This window comes from Drosophila willistoni, assembly GCF_018902025.1.
Source record: "Drosophila willistoni isolate 14030-0811.24 chromosome 2R unlocalized genomic scaffold, UCI_dwil_1.1 Seg167, whole genome shotgun sequence".
Taxonomy (NCBI): Eukaryota; Metazoa; Arthropoda; class Insecta; order Diptera; family Drosophilidae; genus Drosophila; species Drosophila willistoni.
Window position 1 is genome coordinate 1,612,162 of NW_025814050.1, and position 27,443 is coordinate 1,639,604.

Genomic DNA, 27,443 nt, shown 5'->3' on the forward strand with positions numbered 1-27,443 from the left:
AACTTTCATTTGAATATCAAAGAAGGTAACTTCGGCTATTTCTTCTTCTTTCCTTAGTCACTAAGCAAACCAAGGCACGCATACACATAGAGTTTATGTAGTGTTGCGTGGGTGGTCTGCTGCTGCTCTCTTTATTTCGACCAATGAAATAGTAGGCAGCAGGCAGCGCTTGAGCAGAGCCGATTTATATTGACTGTAATTTGTGTTCTATTTATACGATCAGATTAAAATTTTGGGATCTGATTTCATAGCTAACTAATATTAGTGTGTGTCTACTTTAAGCCCTCTTGCTAATTAAAAAAGCTTTTATTTCTTACTTGATTAAAATACGACTTGAAAAAGAATTCCTTTTGCACTTAAATATATAACTCTAAAATATATATCGAGCTGTATTTAAAATGTGATCCTAATATGAGTCACAAATAATAGAAAATGTGATTCCAAAACGTGTTACACACAATTAATCAATAAAACTAGTAGTTTCGGATTACAAAAATAAATAAAAAATGCATCAAAACTAATTAAATGAAGCGTTATTATCAAGAGGAGTCGTAGCTAGGGTACCAATTTCTCCCGACAAAGGAGTCTCTTACGATTATGTACAGAACAGTCATATATATCAGAAAGAAGATTCGTTTGCGATCACAAATTTTGTCGAATGTTGAGTGGGAGACTTATAGAGTGTATAAGTTAACAAACAATCCAACGAACTGTCCCCGCACTAAGCCCTAAAGCAATTTGTGCAGCTGAAACATCAATGTGTCGAATTTAAAATACAGTACAACTCAACTCATAATCTAAGCATAAATATGCTGACACAGGAAAGAGCCCTTAGCATGACCATATGTCCTTAGACATGTACTTCTTATGTATCTACATACACTACTTTTAGACTCATATTCCCTTTTATGAACTTACGTTTACTTTTATTTTCTTTCCTTAGGCATATTCAGTTTTGTACAATCGCTTAAACGATAAAGATACAAGATACACCTTATTTCATCCTATTTTAGTCAATTCTAGTCGACGTCTAACCCTGACGGGAACCAGTGGACGGATCTAACATTTTATTATTATTATTATTAAAGTTTAGGATATTGTTATAAACTATCAACCTAACTATGTTTTACAAGCACTGGCAACTAAGGCCTTCAGCTTAGACGAAAACTACATCCATACATTAGCCTGGGATTCGAACCAGGATCCTCGTTGTTCAGTTGACTAAATGACTGGGGGGAGGACTGCTCTAACATTGTAATTTATATTCATTTAAGTAGCAGGAAACTTTTTTAAAGTGCTTTTTCTTTCCTTTGATCCTATGACACGGCTGCTAACTGGGATTTGAATCGGCCACTGGAATTTAGCAAAAATTTCTTATAATTACTCGCTAACTTAGTACAAAATCTAAAGGTTTTTTCCATAATGTGAGCAATGACTTAGAGACTTTTCTAAGACTTGTAAGTTACCAACAATGTTTGATAATCTAATAAAACATTTTGCAACGAATGTAATGATAATAATTTAATTAAAAGTATTGCGTATTGTAAGTATTGTAAAAGATTCATTGTAAAAGAATTTCTGGAATCACGAATTGATATATAATTCATTCAATTTATAATATACATATAAATTTTTAGACATACATAATAAGTAAATGACTGTGCAACTTATCTGGTGCGGAGCATGATAAATATACAAAACGATACACCCGACTGCACTATAAGTAGGGAGTAAAAACGCTAAATAAATTATCTTAAATACTTAAATATACATACATATATATGTAGTCGAAAGGGATTTACAAATTTATATACAGTAGACCCTCGAAAAACGAACCTTATGCATACGAAAATTGCAAGTAATACTTCTGTCTATGTTGAGCAACGAAACAGGGGAAACCCTGAATATACACACATTATTGAGCTGTCCATGTTGACCATTTAACCCATTATACCCAAAATTTTATCTTTCAAAGTTTTACACTGTCTAACACATAGTTAATTCCTTGCAAAAATTTTATCCGATTCATTATACTTTCTTTCGATAAAAGCTGAAGTTAAAATATATTTGTGTTTTTCAGTTCATCAAGGGCCCACTGTACTTTATTAAGTGTATATTATATAAAAAAGTATAATCTCCAATTGAACTCTTAATACTCTCAAAGCTCTTGTACTTGCTGGAAGCGAATTACGATTGCGGAAAATGTCTACGAAATTTTATGTTATACTTTTGCTAGTGAGCTGTCAAAATGCTTGGGGATCAATTCCCAATTCTTTGGTAAGTTAGTCTGTTCTATTCGAATCCTGGGAATTTAAAGATTTAAAGATAACATTTCTCATTGGAAAAGGAACTTCGACCTCAATGTGATGCGTTCTGCTTCGATGCCCTGAAACCCATATTGGACCACATAGCCGCCAACCAGAATCGTTGGAATACATGCGATTCAACAAAACTGGCAGACATCCAGGGTCGTCTGGACAAATTGGAGACACAATTGAAGGAGCAGCAGGAGAAGATTGCAACAAAAGAGGGAGCCAACACAGAAACCGATCAGAAATGTAGCGCTGCAACGGAAAAGTCCACAAAGGAGATACCAAAGAACTTTGCGAAACTTGGCTCCAAGTATTATTATATAGAGAGATTTCATTTACTTAACTGGTTTGCCGCCCTACACACCTGTCGCCAAATGGGTGGGCACCTGGCTAGTCCCCAAAACCAAGAGGAGCTAAATGAGCTCAGGAAAGCATTACCGACCAATCGAGCTTACTGGATAGACATCAACGACTTGAGCAGCGAGGGGGAATATATGTCGGAGACCTCTGGAATGCGAGCACCATTCTTGCAATGGAGTCCTGGAGAGCCCAATAATTATGAGTCTAAGGAACATTGTGTGGAGCTGCGAATGTTGAAAAATGATCAGAGTATGAATGATAATGTATGCGTTTTTAAACTATATTTCATTTGTGAAATAGATGTAGATTTGTAATAAATAAAAGCCGAATCCTATGCGATGGCAAAGCATTTTATAAAGTAGTTTCAAAGAGTGTCCACCTTTAAGCACAACAGACAATCACTCTTAGCTTAGATTCAATCAGCTAATCACCTTTGACCCAGGAAAAATGTATTTTGATGATGATTTAAAAGTTACTTCCACATAATCTGGTTTTATAACTTGTTTAATTATCCACTCCTTTATTTAACAAAAAAACCTTTGATTTGAAAGCTTTAAGAAAACAATCAAGCCAAGAAAGGCAATCGACTCTTATTGGAATAATAAAGTTAAAGAAATTTCAATTATTACAAAATTTGTTTAAGCAATCAATGCGATACGCGTAAAAATTTGGCATTCATTTTTAATTTACTCATTTGAAACTTAACTAATGCGTTCATTATATTTGGTGGTCTCCCAACAGGACAGGTTTTCATTTTAGTGAACAAGAAAAAAAATCATTTAATAAGAGAAGCTTTCATTAATTGTTCTTATTAGCTGGATCCGGGTTCTGAAATGAAACAAGCACAAGAAGACACCATGAGAATTTTATAGAAAATCGTAAATATATATTTAAATGTAAGAGGCATTATTTTTTTTTATTATCTTTAGAAAACTGTCTCATGTTGTCCAGTATTCGAGGTTTAATAGCCTTGGTCACATCAAAAACGGGCTGCCGTTTCTCCAACTCTTGATCCTGGGCAGAAATCAAACTGCAAGCAGCACAATTAAATGAGTCGTTCTCGTATTTTAAACGAAAATGTCCGAATCGAGGAGCAACATTAATGAACACGGAGAGCACACGTAAACGCAGGTCAAGATTCTTTCTAATGACCATGTCACGGGAGTCCCAGTTTAATTTCTCTACAGAGCAGAGTAAATATTTTAAATCGGCCAGCAATGTGGGACTAATGTATGGAAAAAGGGCTTGGAGCAAAGGACCTTTCAGATGGTAAATCCTTTTCATTACTTGTATCGTGGCCTGTTGATAGGGTTGACCCACTGCCACACTATCAATGCAGTACTCTCTGGTCTGGGCCATGGTCAGTGAACGAATAAATACGTATGACTTTAATTGGCGATAAACCACTGTGCTGCTTAGTGTGATTGGTGGCAGGCGCGAAGCAGCTCGATTAACAACACTAGTCTCTCCTTCATTTACCTTGCTACCAGCTACATTCGGGCCATCCAAAAGTTCCTGCAATTGGGAGGATTTAAGAAGTGTATCATCGATAGCAAAGGCTTGTGAGGCCGTCAGTTGGGCGTCGGTCTGAGGTTGCGACTGCTGCTGCGGCATTCCTTGAAGTTCTTCACCTACACAGACTACAGAGTCCGTCTCAATGCGCACCATGGCATTGAGGGGCAAAGGACGAAACGAATGCTTAAGTTGAGCCACAAAATCAGGCGCTCCTCGTGGCTTTTTGCTGGCTATGGTGTCTTTTCCTACGGGCTTTCGTTTGCAGGCTACTCGTTTCTCTGGGCCAGCAGTTGAGGTAGGTAAAATACCGCCTTCTGCGTTGTTTGACCTTTCTGTGGTAGCCTGTTCTCTAACTATGGAGTTTTCCTTTGATTGAGTTTCACTCTGTTCTATTATGGCTGCCGTCGGCATTGGAGTCTCTGTTGGTGGATTTACAGAGGACTCACTTGGTTGCAATTGGGATGGTGACGCGGTTTTGTCTTCTTGCCGCTGATTAAAGCATTTTAGTTTTTCCATTGTTGCCATTTCGCTATCATCATCTATCACTATGATATTCTCATCTGCTGATATGGGTTCACAGAGGAAATCCTCATTGCTGTTGTTATTGCATATAAAACGTAAATGATCCAAAAATTTGATAGGCTCGTTCTTAACAACAGGTAAGTTTGAATTTGTGGGCACATTTGGCATTAAAATACTCGTTTCAAGCAGTGGGTCATTTTGAGTTTCTAAAGCTTCAGAGGAAGGAATCTCTAGGCCCACATCCACAAAATTACTGAGGTTCAGCTGAGTGGGTGGGCACTCAGAAAGATTTTGCTGCGCGGAGTCAACATCTACAACGGATCCGCTTAATGTCTCTTGTAATTGTTCCGTGTTACCCTCCAAACAAAGTGAATCTGAAACAACTTCAAGTTCAGTATGATGCAACAACAGGCTCAATATTAATAATACCCTCTGCAAGGGTATAAAAACCTACCTTTATAATGATCTGCCTCAGATGGCGAGATCCCACTTTCTATTGTTATGCTGGGCAGCGAATCATTTTGTGTTTCTGTATCTTGAATGAGGTTAATGTCCAGTTGAGTAGGTGGGCATGTTGAAAGGCTCTGCTGGTCGGAGTCACCATTAGTGACCAGTTGGGTGGGTGCACATGTTAAGAGGCTTTGCCCACTTGAGTCAACCTCTGCAACAGTAGGGCTTTCTGCCACTTGTTGTTGTTGCCTGTCCTTTGCCATGCACGGTGGAACTAAAACAATTTTATATTTAGAAGAATTCGACAACAAAATAAGAAAACGCTTACATCTGTAAGGCTCCACTTCGAATGTGGGTATTCCATTTCCAGCGAGACTTTCATTACGTTCCATGTTTGTTATGTCGGGAACTCTTAGAACCCAACGATTATGCCGCCAGCACATTTCATATAATATCAAACGCTCATCGCACAATGTCACATAATCATCAATTTTGTGTTTGGTACGTTTTAAGTACATTAATTCTACGATTTCATCGAAATTCGTAAATACGGATAAATCCTTCCAGTGTAAGATTTTCGGTGAAAGCTCATCCAGTTTAAAATCTATATCCTGGACACCTTTTTTCAGCAAGAGATCGTGCAACATTGGAAACTTAACATACAAATTCGGAGGCCAATTTCCCTTGCTTATCACATGATCATAGCATCGCGATAACATTGACTCGTTCTCATAAAAGGACTGGCCATTGTTGATGCTGGTGAAAGTCTTGAATTCCAAAATCGTTAACTGGGAGAGAATTCGCCAAATGGTTTTCTGTAGTCCATGACTGTTGCACAGGAGATACTTCAAATTGTGTTCCTAAATGGAGAAATAGAACAAATAGTATTAAAAACAACAAAAAAAACTTGTATTCTTTGCTTATATTACATTGTCTCTTTGAGAAAAGAATATCTTTTCCGTTTCATCATCTAACGATGTCTTCCCCTGGTTTGTTTCAGTTAATACCCCTGCGGACAGTTGACCTAAGGATAGCGAAGGAGCTGTCGCTTGAGTGGCGCTGTCGACAATCGGGGCAGGTGTGGCGCAATCTGGTTGAACTGAAGCAACATCTATGGAATTGCCTGTGACTATTGAACTTCTTGTTGTCGAATCCGAACTGAATATACTCTCATCTTGTAGTTGTAAATTATGTGTAGCACCTGGAATTACTACGTCGTTTATATTTGATACGCTTGCCGATTTTTCAGCTATGTTGCTCATATTTTCAGCTTCAAATGAATCCGTACTCGTTTGACCGGGTATCTCTTCAGTAACTGGTAAAGTATCTTTGCGAGTATTTGGACGTAATAGATGATAGATAACCAATTTGACTTTCGTCTTGCTAAAGAAAAAAGATTACATTTCATGAATTATAAGAACGGTCAACAAATTAAGATTGAATTTCTGTATTTACCTAGCAAGTTGTAATTTCTTTTCTGCATACAACTCAGCTACACTTTTCATATTTTGCACCTTGTTGCGTTCATCCATAGAACTTTCCTTTTCCTCTGTTCTTCTGGTTTCGGGTATAGAAAGCAATTTAGTTTTTAATCTACCAGGACAGGGTTTCATTTGACAAGGATATTTATCCCGTATACTGGGCATCGTATAGAAAGCGTGGTAATAAGCCATTTTACAATCCTCAGGACTCATTTGCGCATAAATGGGCTCATTTTTCATTTTGTCCACCACTTCGTCAAGATGTAGTAAACTGGAAAATATCTTGAATGATACAGGCGGTGGAGGATTCTGTTCTCCCTTCTTGTGCAACGACGGATCCAGGTGTTCATCATTTAACTGATCTAATTTTCGGATTTCAGGTACATCGCTTGCTCTACTGTCTGATCCTGGGCCAGCATTTAGAGTATTGGAGGAATCTTCAAGTAATGGATGCGCTTCTGTCGCTTCCTTCGCTTGGCTGATTCCCTTCGCTACAGTTTGTTTGGCTGTCTCGTCCAAAGGCTCAGCATAGCTTAATAGTTTTTGTAGTAGTTCTTCATCCGGGCAATTAAATTTGTATGGGTATTTTCTTCGTATGTGAGGATGTATATAAAATGAATTATAATACCGACGAAACAATTTAAGGCATTGCGGATTTTCGGGATTGGCTAGCACGGATTCATCAGTAATTATATGTGACAGAGCCGGACGATATATCTCCGCATAGTTAATGTATTTCTTAAAAGTTTCGAACGACACGGGCCATTTGAAATGTCCAAGCCTTCGGAAACACGGAAAGGTGATTACAATTAAAATCGTATGGATTGGAATAAACAAATTTACTTACTCGGGGGTTTTCCTTTTATAATCCGTCGTGCAACTATCTAATATCATGTTCTTGCTGTAATTAATTATGACAAATTATTATTTAAGCGAACATTTAAATCCAATAACTTACTTTTTATATATTGGGGGCACGACGGAAAGAATCTTTTGCTTCATCATTGATGGACAGGGCTTTAGTTTATAACGAAATTTTTTTCTTATGTCGATCGAGGAATAGAATTCTTTGTAGTATTCGAGACAGCATTCCTTTTCAGTTTTATCTCTGTACTTGTCACTGAGTTGCATTTGTTTGGCGATTTCTGACAGGTTTTGTATATAACTCTTAAATGTTTCAAACGTTACGGGAAACGCATTTTCATAATCCACTTCGTCATTGGTATTGTCTTCCTTAGGAAAAACATTTGCAGCCGGCTCGTTTAATCCATCAGCAGGACCCGATTTCAAAGACTCAATTTTAGAAGAAGTCTTGGATACTTTTTCGAGTTTCTGATGAGCTAGCTTAGCTGGAATTTCTTTAGCTGTTGCCAATAACTTTTCTTGCATTTCCTTTGGGGCTTTGTCGAAATTGAACTGCACAGTTTTTCTAACATCACTCTTGTAATAAAAGTAATTATAAAATCTACTGATTAATTGCTCATCCGTAAAATTTGGCCCTCCATGTTCACGTTTATGATTCTCATGGATGTCTCTCAGTTGTACAATGAGCTCTTCAGAGTTTATGTATTGCCACCAGACTTTCATTGACACAGGATATGCATAAAGCTTACCATTAATGGTCTTAACAACAGAATCTTGATTTTTATCAACGGATTCCTTAGTCTTAACAACAGAGTCTTGATTCTTGGCAACAGACTCTTGATTCTTATCAACAGATTCCTTAGTCTTAGCCACAGATGCTTGATTTTCAACAACAGACTTTTGATTCTTATCTGCAGACTCCTTAGTCTTAACAACAGGCTCTTGATTCATAGCGACAACCTCTGGGGTCTTATCGGCAGACTCTTGATTCTTAGCAATAACCTCTTGATTATTATCAGTGGACTCCTGATTAACCTTTACTTCTTTCGAAATCGTTGGTATTCGAAGCACCTTTTTTCTATGTAGCGCGGGACAAGGTGCCAGTTTATATGCAAATCTCTCTCGTATTTTTGGTGAAGCATAAAACAGTTTGTAGTATTCCTTTTTGTAACACTCTTGGGATGCTGGTAGGTAATTGTACTCCTCACATTGCATCATTTGCTGAACAATTTCATTTAGATTTTTTATTAATTTTTGAAACTGCGTGAAACTGATTGGATAGAGCATATTCTTTGTAGGCACTGACATAGCTAAGTGTGAATTCTTCATAGTTGTCTCTGCTGCGGCATCGAGAGGTTGACCACAACTAAGTAATATTCTCATCATTTTCTCACTTGCATTTGGAAATTTATATGGAACCAATTCTCGCCTCTCGGCATACATATAGAAGGAATGGTAATATAGTTCGAAAGTTTCCTGGCAAATCGGATCCTGATGGTTTGCTTTCAATCGAGACCTTTGGCAGTTGTCGTTGATACCTTTTAACATTAGCAAAGGTTCAATAATATCGTCATAGTTTATAAAACTTTTAAATACATCAATCGACACAGGGAATAGAAAACGACCAAGGCTGAAAATATATAATGCAAAATAATTTATTATCACTATTTCGTACGAATTCCCATAATGACTTACTTGCCGATGTTTAGTTCTACCGAGTAATTGGATCTTACATTTCTGTCCAAATTCTCCGTTACTATACTGTTTATATCCTGAATATTTTCCGTAATAGGTTGCTCGCCATTATATTGCTTTTGTAGTTCCTTAACCTCTTCTCTGCTGGGCAGGTAAAATATTTTATCTCTCAATAAAGGTGGGCAATTCTTCAGCTCCAGAGGATACTTTTCCCGTATCTCTGGATTTATATAGAAGTCGTAGTAAAAGGTTTCAGCACAATCTTCGTATCCCTTGCAGGCATAATCTGGATCCAACAGTTTTAGTTTGCAAACAATATCATATAAATTTTTTACATATTTCTCAAAGACATCGAAGCTGACAATCGACGACTGCCTGGAAAGAAAAAAGAAAGAGATTAGTTTTTCAAAATATGTAAATGGTAAAAATCTTATAAGAAATATGAGATGAGGCATATAGAGAAACTACCGTAACTCTCGATTAGTTCATTTACATTTCTCATATTATTTATTTATAGATAAGCTAATTTTGATCAATAATAACGAATTTATATACTTAAAACAAAGCAGATGTGTAGTCTTGAAATCTTGAATCTTACAGCAAAATAAAAAACTTACCCAGTGATCTCCGTGTTTATATCCACTTCGTTAATTGGTTGCTTTTTTTTCTTATCCACTTGTTGGTCTCCAATCACTTTCTTGCTCATTGATCTTATATATGGTAAACCTACTGAAGATGAATAAAGTATTTTCTTCTTTACATTTAAAGATATGGAGTTTAGCTTAAACTCATATTCCTGGCGAACGGATGGATTAATGTAGAACTCGCGGTAGTACCACTTGGCGCAATCATCAAGCGATTTGCTTACTCCTTTTTTGAGTTCCTGGCACTGTATTTGAAAGGCTATATCGGGTAGGTTTTTAATTGACTTACTAAACAAGTCAAAAGACACAGGAGGTTTTAAAGATTTCGACAGTACACGAGAACCAGGAGGTCTATAGCATAGAGAAATACAATGATAGAATAATAAAGAATGACATGATTATCTCGGTTTACCCCTTCTCCCTTCTTTCCTCCATTGAACGAAGCCTTTTGGAAAAGGGATGTGTGTTTTATTTTTGTGAATGACCAGTTGTTGTTATTTGTTTTGTTTGTTTACGCATTTTTCATTTATGTTTGACTAGTGTTGGCTAATGTAATAAGCAGGCAGTGTGGCACAACCCATTCAATCGATAAAAATTGTATATCGATTGTTTCACTTGCGATATTTTTGCCTTTTCTTCTTCAGTTTAAACAAATCCTTAAAATGTTATTAAATATAAACCAATAAATAAGATTCCATTCCATATATGTAAAAACAATAGTTTATTTTATAAAAGTTACATGTTTTTTTTTTTTTAAATTGAGATAATATCAGTTGCAAGCCATCGGCTTTTTGTCCATCTCTATTGGGGGTTTTCAAATGGTAATAAAAACAGATTTGATAATTCTGTATGTAATTTACATATGTATACATATTTATAATAAAATTTTAATGACGAAACTTAAACTTATACAATGGGCCATTATCAATCAGCTTGCGAAATATTTTGAGCTGCACTAATTAGAGTATCATGTATATCCTTTGCTGACTGAACATGCACTCGCACAGTGTTTAAGTACGTGGGATATGGAATAGGTCCAGCGTTGTCTGTAATAAAGCTCTCCATGCGCATGGGTGTGACCATTCCCGGCAGATAGTGGTTGGAGGAGTTTTGTTGTTGCATGCATTGCATCGCCGTTTTCAGGTGCAACTCAATCTGATCGCAGCAGGCATAGAAATCCTCCAAGTGCTTATCGAACCGCGGGTTATGATGACCGTGAGCTGTAGTATCCCGTTTCAAATTATCGGCAAGATTATTTTGTTGCAGAGTAAAGGCACTTGAACGAATTGTCAGGAACATCGACTCCCGCAAGGGGGCCAACAGGCTTTTAACCTTTGATATGTTGTCGAGTTTCTCAGCCTGTTGTTGTTGTTGCTGCTGCTGATGCTGGACGGGGACGGGACCAGATCCCGATCCCGGCATCATGGGTTGTGGAGATGATTGCATCACTTGCATCATGGGTGGCCCACCCATGGACATCATATTCATGTTGGAATTCATTTTTTTTATGTTTCTTTAGCAACTAATAAAATACTTTCTATGTATAGGCGTTTGTTTGGTGTTTTTTGTTTGGTTGATAGTGGTGGGAAAAATCTACTCGATTGTACTGCCGCTTCTTAGACGATAACTACAAAATCAAGTATAGACCATCGCTAAAACCAACGGAACAGCTGCTTCGGGTGGCGCGAAATTTGAATTCATGTAAGATGGAAATTGTTAAATTTCCTAAAATTAGATACTCAACCATTAGAAGGGGAAGGTTTAAAATATATATTTATTTTTTTTTTGAAAAAAACATTGTCATTACCACTATTTTTATTTTCGGATGAGCCTGAAATGCAGCATTGTAATTACCGCTTGATGCGCTGTCACGGGTCGAAGTATATATAGAATTCAAAATTTTACTAATAGTGCTTTAAATATCAATTAACAATATGTATATAAAAAAAATATTATTTATATTTTCACAAAATTTTTGGAATTTTCGTTTTAGGCTTTAAAATGTTACTAAAGCTGTGTATCCACACTCAAATTTGCGAGACAAACGCGTTTGTCAAACACAAATCAGTTTGCGTATCCATAGTCAAACAGCGTTTGACAAATATCATTTGTAAAAATTTGTTTAGCAGTGAGCATGGACGCGGAAAGTAATATAATCGTGGCAATACACATCTGCATAAAAGAGGAGAAAAAAAAACCCAGAAAAATAAACATACCATTTGGATGAAGGAGTGGTATTCAAAGCGAGAGGAATTTACTCATGTGAAATTATTAAAAGAATTAAACGAAACTTCGCCGGGGGACTTGAAAAACTTCCTTCGGATGGATAGCACCACCTATGAGGAGCTGTTTGGATTGGTATGCTCTAAAATTGAGCGGATAGACACTTCCATGAGGGCTGCAATAACGCCAAATGAGAGGCTCTCAGCTACCTTGCGCTATTTAGCCACAGATCAAAGCTTCGCTGACTTAAAATTTTTAACAGGAATATCTCCTCATAGCCTCAGTCGGATTGTTGTGGTGGTGTGGTTGATGGTGTGCTGCTTCGGTTAAATTGGGGCATAGGTGCTGTCCGGACCATTGGATGGTATTCCGGTGCAGCATTTATGGTCAACATCCCCAGTTGACCTTGAGCAAGAATTTGCCAATGCTAATTTTGGCATAAATCTGCTGCTCCGCCGACAGCTGCCTGAACGTTTCAGCCCAAGATTCTCTATACACTTCAGCATTGTCTTTCTTTTTGTTGCTAGCATTATCTAAATGCTGCACAGCTTTTTGGGAGAAAAAACTATTGTCCTTCTTCCTAAACTTCTTTGTCACCTGGAATTGAAAGAAATAAAAATGTGTTAATTGTTATTTCAGCTTTCAACGCATGAGGATGAATGGAAAGATGTAGCATTTGATTTTGAGAGACAATGGAATTTCATCAACTGCATAGGTGCAATTGATGGAAAACATGTACACATAAAGAAGCCCAATTGCTCGGGTTCTTTTTATTACAATTATAAAAAAACATTCAGCATTGTTCTGATGGCAATAGTAAATTTAAATTATAAATTTATGTGTGTGGAAGTCGGACCGAATGGAAGGTCATCTGATTCGGGAGTATTTGCTCAATCCGAGTATAAAACAAGATACGATGAGGAATCTTTGCATTTGCCAAATGCGAAAACCATTCCTATGACTGAGTACGAGCTCTCATATGTGATGGTAGGGGACGATGCATTTCTTCTTTCAACAAACTTAATGAAGCCATTCAGTCGCCGTAACTTAACAAAAGAAGAGCTAATATTTAATTATCGTTTTTCAAGGGCAAGGCGTGTTGTTAATAACGCTTTTGGCATTTTAGCCAACAGATTTAGAGTGCTTTTGACTACAATATCTTTACAACCAGAAAAAGCAACATCTATGTGCTATGTTGTTGTTATTTGCACAATTATTTATAGAAGAAAAACTCTGCAGTATATCTTCGAGGCTCCATTGATTCTGACAATTTAGATGGCGCACAGTCTGAACTGCGTCTGGATAATTTACAGCCTGCTAGAGGTAATTCTACGGAAATTTTATACTCCTCACATTTATTTTGCCAGAATGTGGGCTCATTTCTATAAGAATCAATGAACTCTTCCAGAAATTTCTTGTCAATTTTGCCCACTTGTGCTCTCTCTGCAACTCGCTTTTAAAAATGATATTCGTTCAAACACTACCATCTATTGTCAAACACGTCGAAGATAGAACCATTTCTATTTTCGTCAAACGCGCACTTCAAAAACGAAAATTACTGCAAACAACACTATCCACTTTCAAATTTGCTTCAAACGCAACACTTTACAAATTTGAGTGTCGATACACAGCTTAAGCCTTCCAAGAATTCTGGTCACGGACGAAAAGTGCTTCAAAAAAGCTTCAAAAATTAATTCAGAAATAAGACTAAATCGTGGGGTTTTATGTCTGAATGATTTATTTTATTGGTAACGCTAAGAGGATGTGGAAATTAGCTAGACAAACTATGTGATCTTTTACTGCCATTGAGCCTTATTATTTGTATGAATACTGACAAATAATAAAATAAAAGAACATATTTTACAGATTTTTTTAACTTACGCTTATAACGATAAAAGTAAAGTGGCAGAAAATTCAGACAATAGGTGAACTCTTGTTTTGCTCAAGGCATTGTCAGAAGACATTATAACACTTCCCGTCCGATTTAAAGGACAAGACAAAAAAAAACATTTAATTTCTCTAATAAACCCATAAACTCTTCCTGAGAACGATGAAGCTTAATAAAACTAAAGAAGTTCAATCAGAATCAGAAACTTGAAGAGTACATTTCTTGAATGGTAGCCATGTACGAAATTATTCGTGTGCGTTGGAAACAGAAAGACGAAAAGTCTAAAGTTAAAATAATCTTTTAGGGAGCTTAAATTCCCTCAGGAATTGCATATCTATACACTAAAGCGAAAGTACCCTTTTACCCTTTCAGCAAGTGTTTTCTTCCGCATGCTAAAGAAGAACAAGGCACTGTACAGAGAAGTATCCCGGCACCTTCAATGAATATCCAGCTAGCAGCTTTTGCCATACAAAAATGTATGACTATAAAAAACCTCTTCAGAAATGTAGTAGAAATCAGATTTCAACTCCATCAATTCCAGTTTCAGAAAACAACTTAGAAACACACCCAAAGTATCTGAAAAGCTACTCTGTACGAACACAAACACACCACTCGTAATTTTACAAATAATTAAGAATAATTTTATTTTTTTCAATTTAACATTAACTGCTAACAACAATGAACAACTTTCAAAAATAGTAAACAATGACAAGTAATACTTTTATTGCAAACCAAGAATGTCGAAACTAATGCTGTAGTTTGAGGTCATGCCATATGATCGACAATGAAAAGTATTTTATAACAATAGACACTGATTTTATTTGAACTTTGTTCAGCAGATTAGTTGATTATACAATCGGAAATTCAAAAATGTATTTAAAAATGAGATGTATTGTTTTGCTTGTTGTACGAGTTTGGCACAAGTCAAATAATTTCTCCGCTCATTCTCCGCCAGCTCCGGCTTTTATACTCAAAATGAAAAATAAAGAAAGAAAAGGGCGACTCGGACGATTGCAAGGAATGATGAAATAAGTATACCTGTTGCATCATTCCCCGGACCATGGTGAAATAACATAAGGTGGTCTCGTCGGAAGCCGAAGCTTACCGAACTTCAGTGCACGTTTGCTCATTCACATCACCGTCTCGCTCACCCTCAATAGACACTCAGAATACTATTCCTTTCACTCGCACTTATTGCAAGCATACGTTAAGTGCATGTCTCTTGCCGACGGGACCACCTTATGTTATTTCATCATGCCCCGGACTAGGGTCTAGCTCTGCCGCAGCGCTGCCGTCTCACGTACATTGTAAACGCTCGTATATGCTCGGCAACGACACTTCGGAAAAACTTAAGAAAAAATCAGTTAACCTGTCAAAAGTGCCGTATGTCAGACGGCAGCGCTGCGGCAGAGCTAGGACCTAGTTCGGCGAATGGGCCGTGCCATGGTGAAATTAGTATAAGGCGGTCCCGTTGGCAGCAGCGCTGCTTACGACGAGGTCTTTCGTTCGACTTTGGAGAAGTGAAGTAGTGCGGGCATCTCGCTCATCACTCCCTGAGCTACATTCTTCTCACTCGCACTTATTTCTAACAGTAAGATGCATACATAGGACCGTACGATTTGCCGACGGGACCACTTTATACTTATTTCACCATGGTCCGGCCAATGGGCCATGCCGATTAAAAAAATAAGGTCTAAAGCAAGAAAAAGCATGTGTTGCTACATACACAACTGCAAAAGTCTAAATTGTAACTGTATGCATGACGACAGCTGCTCTAGATTCAAGAATATAGAAAAACGATGAGCTGTTTCTGAAACAATCTTTTACGGATTATTACCAATAATTCTTTTGGATGTAAAGCGGAACGTGGAACATTAATTAATCTTCTTGAAGTTTAACATGTGCATTTCTCACATTTGAACCTAATTTTTTTATTTAAAAATTAGTACTTTTCTCTCTAACTTATTTATTTTGAAAAAAGCTTAACAACTAACAGGGAGTTTAAGTTTTTTTTATTAGATTGAACTCCGTTGTTTGTTTAAAATGAATGTAAATCTGAAAAAGCCCTTACAACGGACACTTTGAAAAATTTATGCAATTTTTCATTAGCTTCACGTCTTGTTTTGCCTACACATTATGACACTGTTCCACACATCCATGCGCAAAAGACTTTTAATCGACATTCAAGTTAAAAAAGTCCTCAATGAAGAAAAGTTATTTGCCAGCTAGCTGTGTATATTTTAAGTACAATGAATAAATTCAACCATAATCCAACCCATTTTTGCAATACTTCATTGACTTAAAACATTAATTAAAACGATTGTGTTAGAATGAATTCGTAATTAAATTAGACTCATAAATTAAGTCCCACTAAAATTTTCTATACCCAATGGAGTAAAGCACCTACATACCATTTGATTTCAATTCTTTTTCGCATCACTGAACTGTATCTTGTTCATGGTGCGTATTTCAAAGTATTTCCCCAGTGAGGTAATCCTTTGTTTTTTTTTTTATAGTGGTTCCATGAAGGCGTAACGCCCTCGTTTTATCATAAAAGGGGATGTCAAATTTAATATATCATTTTGCATTATAAAAACGTTAAAATTAAATTTATATTTTTAGATGTGGTGAATGGCCGAAGCATATCTAACTTTTGCGGCTTAAGAAGTCTCCTATCTTTCATTTGCATTTCGTAGAAATGACGGTGCTGCACTGACAGGTCAAAAGAGTCATTTAATCTTCAATCGACTTTGGCTGTTGAATTCACCTTTTAACAAGTCACATTCTATTTTTTTCTACCCTTGTTTGTGATTGAAAACCGAGCAAAACTCGTCAAGCAACAGAATTGAAAGGATCATTAATTTTTCTAACGAATCTTTCCTTCTTAGCTTCTTTTATTGACTTTTGTTATTATAAGTATTTATTTCTATATCTAAATATATACAAATACTGAACCACTTTAAAATTTTGGATTTTCTTTCGACTTGTGTCAAATTTATATTTAGTAGATTATCCTTGGTAGCGTTGCTTTTCAGAGTATGGCAACGCCGCCCATACCCTCGCCGCTTGATATATAAGATCACGGTTTGTTAATCCTGCTGAATGTGTCCTTCTGTATATCCTAATAAATCGTATAAATCCGTTCGTGGTCTGACCTGGTCTCCATACTGTACTTATTTTTCCACATCGTGTCCCTTAAGAACTAAATATTAATTTTTTTTGTTGTTCTCGTATGATGTATAACTTTTAGCTGAAGTGACAATATTTCAAGGGCAAGGAGAAGGCAAAACTGGAGCACTAGATTCATAAAATTTGATTCCTTACTTTTTAAATTTAGATGTTTTTTTGCTTATTGAACGTGTGTTATTTTCGTGTGGATTTATAAGTTATGACTGATTTAGAAATATCCCAGTGGATATTTTAGCAAAAATACATTTCTGAATTTTTTAACTAAGTCTGCACGCCTATTTTGATACCAAGGATTAAAAATCTTATATATATGTATATGCATTCATAAGAGCCCAGGTTAGAATAACCCCGAAAAGGTTGAAATCTAGACAAACCAGTTTCTAGTGATATAAACACATACATATGTTCATATTTTTATATACATATGTAAATTGTATATATATAAAATTTTATATATACTTATAATATTTTATTTTTATTTCATAACTTTGGGGAACAATTATTTTAAAGCTTTTCAATTGATGTTCAACTATGATCTTAGTGCAGCAATTTTGCTTTTGCACAGTTACTGCTTGACGATACTGCTATTGCTATGACAATTGAAGACGTAGAAGTTTCGGTATCCCTGGGAATAGCCCGGACCCGGGAGGACAATTCGAATATTGAATAATTGGATGATGTTCAAAACGAAGATTAACGTCATTGGTGTTTGCCTTGAGTAGTCGAATCTACTTCAGAGTCTTTAAAAATTTTCTTATTTGTGCTGAAAATAATAGGTTCTACTTTTGTTGACGACAGCACGAAATGTTCTGCATCCTTATGCAGTGCACTGTATCTTAATTGACTTTACTTCAAAATAAATACAAATATAAATATGAGGTTTTAAGTTAGTCTGTTATCATGGATCATTCCATAAAATGTCGTTCGTCTTGTTTGGATCTTGGCGGTGCAGTCATATACATAAACCAATAACGAGTAATCCTTACAGATCAAATTATTAAATTGCGTCTTACCTATAGAAGACTAAACCAACCTATACTATCTTATGGTCATGTATGTATATAGCTTTGTTATCTTTCAATTCCAGGCAAATGGAAACAATTCGCCTTATAGAGAGACGTATTTCAGGGAAAAATATGTATAGGTCAAAAAGGAACAATCATCAATTACTACATCTCAAACCCACTACAAAATTTACCTAAGCTTTTCTCTAAAAACGAGTTTTATAACTCTTTATAATTATAATTATAACTATAACACATTACGGCAAATCAAAATGATGCTCGATGTACGTATTAGAGAGCTGCATGAGTAGTCAAAAAACCTTATTCGAATTGACAATGCTCAAAATGAGTTGAGTGAGTTCGAGTGCGAGGCCGAAAAAGTATGAGTGAGTGAGTGCTCTAGCACAGGACTCATACACACAAAGCTAAAACACAAAAGAGAATTGAATGAATTGTGACAGGTAAAGAAAAATGAGTTGGTTTCGAATGGATTCGAGTTGCCAAGTAGTTTTTCATATTATTTATTTGTATAATAGAAAAGAAAGAGAGAAAGAGACAAAAACCAATGAAATGTAAACTCTTATTTTTTTTTGCATATATTTTATTACATTTATTTCTATTTTATATTGGAATGCAAGAACATAATTTTATTTATATTTTCTGAGTTACTAGCAATAAGACAACGCTTTTCTGAAATCAAATTTCTAGCGTTGGAAAATGTTCGTTCCGAAGCTGCGCTGCTCGCTGGAATACAGAATATTTTGCAACTTGTCTTATAAAGCAGAGGAAAAAAATTTGCATGCAAATTCCACCAAGCCAATGGGTCAAAATCTAGCGTATATGAAACATTTATATTTACATATGAGGTTATTTCGTGTTCAACTTGGTCTGCGATTTCAATTTGTTGGACTTCTACGAAATCAGCAAATTCGTCCATAGTTACAGGTGTTTCAGTTGTGCTGTCTTGAACAAAATTTTGCATAATAGTTTTGCAGTCTTTAATTACAGTCTCTTTTTCAGTGGATGAAAATTTAATTAGTTTGTTTGCGGGTGGAAAAAGAAACAAGGCTAGGTAATGGTACTTAGATAAATTCGGAACTACTGTGGAAAATATTTGAATGTGTAAAGCAGATTTCAGTGACTGAATGAGGTGAATATCGGAACAATCGGACTGACAAGTTTTCTTCAATTTGCTAATATTTGGGAGAATGAGGTGAATGGTTGGACTATTACTTGCTTCCAGTTTTTTTGAAGTTTGTTCAAAAGCTTCCAGCACTCGGACTATGGAACCTAAATGGTTGATGTTGATGCCTTCAATTCTACCTGTCTGATTTCTGTCTTTTAAAATCGTTGTTACCTCAATCCAATTAGTTTCAACTGACTTTAAAAGGTAATACACTGTATTCCAACGAGTTGGGCAAAAACTTTTTAAGGAAAATCCTAACGAGGTGTTCATTCCAGACTTTTTGAAATATTTCACAATCTTGGTACAAGTAGAAACGATGTGACCCATCTCAGGAACAGCAGCAATAGCCTTTTCCACAGCGTTGTTGAGAAGATGGTTTACACAATGTATTTTCTCAAAGTCTTCAAAGGCTCTTATCATGTTTGACCCACGATCGGTTACTATAACTGGATTGTCGATTTCTAGATCACATCCGAAGTTTTGCAGTATCTCTTGAATTTTAGACCGAATTTTTAAACCTAAAATTTAAAAAAAATTTATTTGAATTCAACTATACAACTATATATACCTGTACAGGACATCTTCATTGACTTCATAGCCATGAGTCGATCAACAAGGATTCCATCTTTTATGTAATGGATAGTGCATGACAAATACGATGCTTTTAAGTAATTGTCGGTCCATATGTCACTTGTGAGAGCGTATCCGGAGGCCTTATATTTTTCGATTTCACCTTTTATTGGGCCAAAATGTGCCTCGTAGATAGCTGCTATGTTTCGGGAAACAGTGGTTGGATGCGGTAACAATTTTTCCAAGTCTACGTTGGATCCAAAGGACGACCCAACGTTAATTAAAAACTGCGCCACCTTTTTAAAGCCGGAGTCATCTACAATTTTTAAAGGACGACAGTTCTTTACAACCTATTCAGTCATAATAAGTATGCCTTCCTTTTTCGTTGCTGCATTAACGTCCACAGGCATAGTTTTCGTCGATTTGCTGGAGTTAACCAAATAACACCTGTGTTTTACCATGTTAGACGTGCTTCCTGTAAACTTAAACACCGAAAAACACATATTACAGGCTAGTAACTCAGCCAGCTCCTCTCCATCGGCATTGATTATTTTGGAAAAAAATTTCCACACTTCGCTGCGCCCCTTCTTCTCAATTAGCTTATACATGCCACTATCAATCTTTTTCTTTATTTCATCTGCATTTTTCTCTGCGCTTTTCACAACCTATATATTTCAATAAAACTAAATTAAATCTGAAAAAAATTATATAGGTAACATTTATGGACAGGTCACAGTTACAGATAATATCTAAGCACAAAGAAAATAATTTATTAACCATATTACTACAATACAATAATCAACACAAAACAAAAGACAAAAAACACTGAAAATTACATACAGAGTTGCCTGGGGTTTCTGTTTCCACTTCCATTTCTTTTCAGCGACACAAACGGAATGACTGTACAAAATTTGTAAGCTATAACTCGAATGAATTCGAATTCGAATTGTGTTAGCCAAATTTTTCATTCGGCTTTATACTTCATTCATTCGAACTTTTTTCGATGGATGCTGTGAGTTATGAGAAGCAATATACATTCACACTCACACACATTCACTCCAGTGTTAGCAAGCACTCACTCAATTCAATTCAATTCGAGTCCATTCATTTTTTTATATGTATTGAGTGAAGCCGAGCAGCTCTCTAGTACGTATGTACATACACACGATAAACTGGTCGGTTTAACGAGAGCAAAATTATTAAACGAACAATCCAATCCAATTAGATAATTTTCTTAAAGTTAATTGACAAATTTCTAAGATACTAAATTTATATTACCATCACAACATTCTTCGAACCAAATTTGCATGCTATTAAACTTTTGTCTGGGGCTGTGTGGACAATTTTGATGACTCGAAATAAGTTGCCTTTTCCTGGTTTAACTTAAAGTTGCTATTGTTTATTATATTTACAAAGTTTTCCTGAAATTTAACTTTTGCAGATAATATGTAACATACATACATATAAGGAGATTGTGCAACTACAGCATTTAGAAATATTTTATTTTTCCCTATAAGAATGGGTTTTAAAACACCGTTCGTCGTATTAGTGTCTTTGCAACGTATGGACATACATTGAAACTTTCCGCAGAAACAACTCTAATTTCGTTCTTTCCTTATTGGCAAATAAAGCCAAATGTTGTTGGAAATGCTGGTCGAGCTGTTAATTCTTTCTTTTCCAGAAAACTACAATGCTACACAAATTAGTTCGAACTGTAGTAAGATGACTAGTTTAATGCAAAAATGGTTTAAAATGCCACGACCACAGATAATTAAGTCTCCTCAAATTGTCTACACCGATGTGGCAGAACATTTGGCACGTTAATTAACACTGAAATCAAGAGAACAGAGACAGACTGACGAACTGATAGAGAGAGGGACAGAGACATTCATCTAATCAAAAAACTTTTCTTTTGTTGAAAAGTGATTGCCGTTTTCAAGATGAATGACTTTATTTTAAAACCTGTTGGAGTGATCTTCACTTGCTTTTGCTATTATTTCCCACCGGTTGTACCTATACAAACTGGAAGAGTAGAGATCAGCGACTTCTACAGCATATAGAAAAGTTGTATTATTCCTTCTTTTGGCTTAAATAATACCGCCAGTTGCATCTATGAATGTATATGTACTACATATATACAGAAACAAAACCAATTTCGTAGATAAAAATTGAATGTAATCGGCAAGCACTTCATGGACATCGTTCAACGCATCTTTTTCATCATGGTTTCTGTTAATGTAGGAATTTTGATTATTTTTGGGAAAAATATTTGAATATTTGGTTTTAGTTTACTTAGAGATTACAGTAAGATCTGGCAATATCGCAATCGCAAGTCTTTTGGTCGTCGTCTTGCCGAATTCGCTCCATTGTTTTTTGCTACTCATTCTTGTGGGCTGGCTGAGCGCAGATGTCATACCTACTTATTGCGCGCGTTAATTAACACTGAAATAAAGAAAACAGAGATAGACAGACGAACTGAAAGAGAGAGAATCTCATTTGATTGGCGGCCATCAACGACTGACGTAAAGAAAAAGCTGTCACAAACATCAAAAGAATAATAAGCCTTTTATTAATCAAATCCCCTAAATAAAGAACTAAATTATATTTCACATTACAAGTATTGTTTATTAAACAATTATGATTGCGTATAATGTTTACAACAGTTTTGTTTTTGGAAAATAGTGAGCAGCATACTTCAAAAAGTTCTTTAAACTGCTGAACTTTTCGTACGTCGACACTGTTGTTTGTTGTATTTCTGAGCCAACGGTCTTTTTGGCAGGTACTTTAATCAGTTTGCTACAGGACATTCATCTACAGTCTTCAGAACAATTTCAACAAAAACATCAGTATATATATGAATATTATTCTGAATTTGAGCAATCTCTCCTCTTCTGTAAATTCTTCTGAAATAGACGTCAGCGAATTCGTTCGTATTGATTTTACCCCATTTTACTGGCAATCGCTTTTGAAGACTTAAAGGATCCCGTTTAACCAAGGTGACTACGATTCACGGTAGTTTCCTCATTACTGTGGCAATGCATTTATATGTTTTCCTCTTGTTCCGAAGTTTAAAAACAAGTTTTCTCTCCTCTGCACTGCAGTGATTCAGATCGGGATGCTTCGCTCCGTTCTGAAAATACTATTAAAGAGTGTAAAATAAATTATAAAATAGTAGTTTAAGCTGAAAACATGAGCATAAAATCATAAAATTAGTCCAACTATGACACGAATCACAAGCAAAGTATTTAATGAAAGGTTGCTAACATCAACAGCAGAAAGAAACCGAAACTTTACTGAAAAATCCATTTCACACCAACAAATATCCCATCATAGTGGCTATAAGTGTTTCGTAAACTTGGGCTTTGATATAGGGTTGGCGGTTACTAGAGAATGCCTAGTCAATTTCGGTTAATTGTTTTGTTGTTGAGGTTTTATCGAAAACAGTTGATAGTGCTCTTGAAATTCTTTTATGAATGTCGTAATTGTAGTTCTAAACTACGTTTCAGAAAACGATGGATTTCTGTACGTGACGATATAAATGGTTTTCCAGGAGCTTAAATGCTACGAGCTGACATATCTGACTCGGATTTTCCGTTTTTTATTTTAAAACAACCAGGTTTTATTTACTTTCCGTCTTCGAGTACAGAATAATTTAGGATCATCTGTCGTTCACTTAGGCTGATCCATTAATCCTTGCAATTTTGTCATAATCATTTATGTTACATTCATCTTCATCTCTAGTCCAGCTTGCCACAAAGCATAGAACATCTGCAGAGTTTAAAAATACATATATCTGTCAATATATCGGCACTTTGCAGATGCAAGCCTTGTATATTGTGATAATATACTATACCATTTCCTAGTGGTTTGTCGAGAATCAAATTGTGGCAAGGAGTCAGAGACTGTTTGTCTGTCTGAGACTGTTTATCTCCGTAGACTGCTTCAGATTCTTGCATTTGCCAACGTGGACCAAATGTTCCAATAATGCATAATCCCGAAGCATTGGAAAGCTCACTGCTATTTGGTCATAAGTGGCACCTTTTCTTTTATAAGCTCCCTTGCATATTTATAAAGTCACTTGAAAAATAGCAATATTTCCAAAACTACTAACTATAGTTCAATACGGTATATTAAGAAAATGAAGAGGAAAAAGAAACAAAAATAATACAAAAACAATTGGCTTAATCCAAACTAACGGTATTTTTAAATATACACTTAAGCTAAGTCTTAATGTTGCATAATTATAAAGTCACTGTTCTTATTTTTACTGTAGCTTAAAATTAACTGAAAAAAAACAATTTTAATTAACAAATAACATCGCCTCGGGAGCCAATAACCTTTTCTATGCGCCCTTGCATACTTCCAATAAGGTTAGCTACCAAACCGGCATCAATTTTCGCCCACTCATCGAAAAGAGCATCCTTAAGATGACTTAAAGTTGAAAACTGGCGATTTTCGGCATATACTCTCTGTGTGAGTATCCCCCATAGATTCTCCATGGGATTTAGATCGGGAGAACAGGCAGGCCACTCTAAAACTTTGATTCCTTTGGAGGAAAACCATGCTTTAGTCTCCCGACTGACATGGACTCTCGCGTTGTCCTGCTGAAAAGTATGTCGTGCATAGCCATTTTCATCTAAAAATGGTACCAGACTACTTTCCAAAGTACGGATGTAATCAACGCTTTTCATTCGTGATGATACCACTTCTAATGAAAGGACACCACTTATGGAAAATGCTCCCCACACCATAATGCTTCCACCACCAAAATTTCTCTTGGCACATTGAAGTGGTTTCTTCCGAATATCATGCCAATAGCTTCGAAACCCATCTGGACCATCCAAATTCCATTTTTTTTCGTCAGAAAAAATCATCTAAAAAAAAACTGCTTAAAAACTGTCGAGTTTAAAATATCCTTGATTTGGGGTTACCTCATTCCATATTGTACTCAAATTGCCTAATGCAAAATTTAATCTGGCAGTCTTATGACGTGCCAATAGATTGGGAACTTGCTTCATTTTTTTTATACCGGAGTATTCCGGAACGTTTAAGAGTCCGGGAAATCGTGGAAAGCGATACATTAAGGCCATTTGTCGAACGCAAACGTGATAGTGACATTGAGGAGTTGCTGGCGTTTCGCACAATTTGCCTTTCCTCTCGCTTGTCGAGATGCCTTTTACGTCCAGTTCTCTTTATAGAGCCATACGAAGATGGATTTTTTAAAAAGTTTCGGACAACGGATTGACTACGCCCAATTTGACGAGCAATACCTCGACCACTGACACCACTATCGCTTAAGGCTATAATCTTGCCCTTTTCAATATCACTTAGAGATTGTCCACGAGGCATTTGCGCAAATTTATGGTTTTCTTAATTAATTCGTCCAAACTCATCCAAATCTAATCTCAAACTGCATCAGAAAGCTCTAATTCTAAAGGTGACTTTATAAATATGCAACAGTAAAAACTCGCGACCATTCGATAAACAAAGTACCGTTAGTTTGGATTACGCCAATTGTTATACCCTTGCAAAAAGGGTATATTAATTTTGGTCAAAAGTGTGCAACGCATAGAAGGAAGCATCTCCGACCATATAAAGTATATATATTCTTGATCAGCTCGACGAGACGAGTTCAAATAGCCATGTCCGTCCGTCCGTCCGTCCGTCCGTCCGTCCGTCCGTCCGTCCGTCCGTCTGGATCAACGCAAACTCCTCCTAGACCGTAAGAGCTACAGAGCTGAAATTTTGCATGTAGGCTTGTATATACTGCAGGCGTTGTATATCTCGGATTCAGCCGGATCCGATCACTATATCATATAGCTCCCATACAAAAGGCAAAGTCACGAACAGTGACTTTTCTTAATAACTTCGTTATTTTCTGAGCGATTGTCGTGAATTTTAATATTGGTAAGTTAATTACACATATAAACGACTATGCCAAATTTGATCAAGATCGGGTGACTATATCCTATAGCTCCCATAGGAACGATCTTTCGAAAACAGTGACTTTGGTGAATAACTTCGTTACTTTTGACGCGATTGCTTTCAAATTAAACATTTGTTAGTTTAATATATCTGTTAATGATTGTGCCAAATTTGATAAGGATCGGGTAACTATATCATATAGCTCCCATAGGAACGATCGGTGGAAAACAGTGACTTTGATCAATATCTTTCCTATGCTAAGATTGTAGGCCGTTCTTTCGCAAACATTAGCCTTTTTAGCTTAAACGTTTTTCCACTTTTGATGGCTATAGGTAAGGAAAGAGTTACCAAAAATGTTGCAAGGGTATACAAACTTTGACGCGGTCGAAGTTAGCCCCGGCCCTCTGGTTTTTGTATTATTTTTGTTTCTTTTTCCTCTTCATTTTCTTAATATACCGTATTGAACTACAGTTAGTAGTTTTGGAAATATTGCTATTTTTCAAGTGACTTTATAAATATGCAAGGGAGCTTATATTGTTATCGCTTCAGCAGACACAACAGGAAACTGGCTGCGTTCTATTGATACCAGTTCATACTTTAGATATTGGAAAGTTCTTAGAACAGCTTTAATAGGGGTCAATCGGAATGGGTTGGGTTTCTTTTTTTTTTTTTTTGGACCTGGCTTCAGCTCTAACTGACTCCTCAAAGTGTCGATACTTTTCCACTTGGTAAGCAGTCAACTCCCTTAAGTTGTCCACTTGCTCCATTCACTAATCCGTCACTAGTTTTGGTATTCACTGTTATCATATATTTTGCGCTAGTTTTAAGAATGTGCATATGGGAGGCCTTGGGTGTCTGACGTCTTAAGTCCTTAAACGTTTTCCAAGATCCTTATTTTAGTTGCGGGAGTCGTCGATGCAGCTTCTATTGTATCCTTTGCTGTGGAAATAAATTGTTTAGTATTGTTATAACTGTTTGCCCTTGCATTTAAATAAAATAGACGTACATATCGCTTCATCAGGGAGTGTGTTTAACACTCCAGCATTGACTTCCCTTCTTATTATTAAAGCAATTTCTGACATATTATTCAACGCTATTGCAAAAGCACAATCTTCATGTTGTCTCATGATTTCTGTTTATAATATTTAAACAGATTCCAAAGTGCAGTCTCTGCAATAACGCCGTCCATCCATCTATCACCAACTGTTGTTGTAAAATTTTGATTTAAGCCGACTATCCAAAATAGACAACATTTTGGCACCCACCATTGATATCTCATCAATTATTATTTCAGGGCCGGAGTCCAACTAAGGACTGGTTCACCGGTAATGAAAACAGCGAAGGCAATGTGAGACCTCCGATTCCAAAGGCGGCTTTTCCCTTTGAAGCACAAAACAATATTTTAGTCACTTCTGCGTTGCTACCTGCCATGATGGTAATTAACCACTGGTAAACCTCAACATAAGCGACTGATAAATAGTAGAAATAAGTCTAATTTTCCCACTCCTGCACATTTTCATCAGAGTTTTAATTGGTTTCGCTTACTTGTAAAACATTTTGCTACTCCCGCTATCTGGGATTATAAATCCTTTGAATTCTTCATTCTAAAGTTGTC

General features: G+C 36.2%; 3 protein-coding genes across 5 annotated transcripts; 1 reads left to right on the top strand and 2 right to left on the bottom strand.

The window, feature by feature from the left end:
* The first annotated feature begins 2,168 nt into the window (after window positions 1-2,168).
* LOC6644001 (C-type lectin 37Db) lies at window positions 2,169-3,033 on the top strand. The gene is made up of 2 exons (XM_023176672.2): window positions 2,169-2,277; window positions 2,348-3,033. Exons 1-2 carry the CDS (start codon window positions 2,203-2,205, stop codon window positions 2,984-2,986), a joined length of 714 nt encoding a protein of 237 aa, XP_023032440.1. The 5' UTR covers window positions 2,169-2,202; the 3' UTR covers window positions 2,987-3,033.
* Window positions 3,034-3,174: 141 nt separating this feature from the next.
* Window positions 3,175-10,345, bottom strand: LOC6644002 (protein telomere ends associated). 3 transcript variants are annotated; one of them, XM_023176665.2, is made up of 11 exons: window positions 10,256-10,345; window positions 9,817-10,194; window positions 9,200-9,574; window positions 7,599-9,134; window positions 7,488-7,541; window positions 6,615-7,421; window positions 6,089-6,542; window positions 5,488-6,019; window positions 5,164-5,433; window positions 4,152-5,092; window positions 3,175-3,500 (listed from the first exon to the last, which is right to left on the bottom strand). In XM_023176665.2, the coding sequence occupies exons 1-11, from the start codon at window positions 10,276-10,278 to the stop codon at window positions 3,471-3,473; spliced, it is 5,400 nt and encodes a 1,799-aa protein (XP_023032433.1). In that variant the 5' UTR covers window positions 10,279-10,345; the 3' UTR covers window positions 3,175-3,470. The 3 variants fall into 3 exon arrangements, with proteins under 3 accessions (XP_023032433.1, XP_023032431.1, XP_023032430.1); XM_023176663.2 differs by lacking the exon at window positions 3,175-3,500 and having other exon boundaries at window positions 3,570-5,083; XM_023176662.2 differs by lacking the exon at window positions 3,175-3,500 and having other exon boundaries at window positions 3,570-5,092.
* Window positions 10,346-10,686: 341 nt separating this feature from the next.
* Window positions 10,687-11,434, bottom strand: LOC6644003 (mediator of RNA polymerase II transcription subunit 29). The gene has a single exon (XM_002066498.3). The coding sequence runs from the start codon at window positions 11,341-11,343 to the stop codon at window positions 10,768-10,770; it is 576 nt and encodes a 191-aa protein (XP_002066534.1). The 5' UTR covers window positions 11,344-11,434; the 3' UTR covers window positions 10,687-10,767.
* Window positions 11,435-27,443: the final 16,009 nt, after the last annotated feature.

Excerpts from the sequence above, each read along its gene's own strand:
- LOC6644001 (XM_023176672.2), top strand. The coding sequence starts at position 2,203 with ATGTCTACGAAATTTTATGTTATACTTTTGCTAGTGAGCTGTCAAAAT. Across the intron at positions 2,278-2,347 it reads GATCAATTCCCAATTCTTTG|GAACTTCGACCTCAATGTGA; the intron begins GTAAGTTAGTCT and ends TCATTGGAAAAG.
- LOC6644002 (XM_023176662.2), bottom strand. The coding sequence starts at position 10,278 with ATGGAGGAAAGAAGGGAGAAGGG. Across the intron at positions 7,542-7,598 it reads GTGCCCCCAATATATAAAAA|CAAGAACATGATATTAGATA; the intron begins GTAAGTTATTGG and ends AATTAATTACAG. Across the intron at positions 6,020-6,088 it reads TCTTTTCTCAAAGAGACAAT|GAACACAATTTGAAGTATCT; the intron begins GTAATATAAGCA and ends TTCTCCATTTAG.
- LOC6644003 (XM_002066498.3), bottom strand. The coding sequence starts at position 11,343 with ATGAATTCCAACATGAATATGATGTCCATGGGTGGGCCACCCATGATG.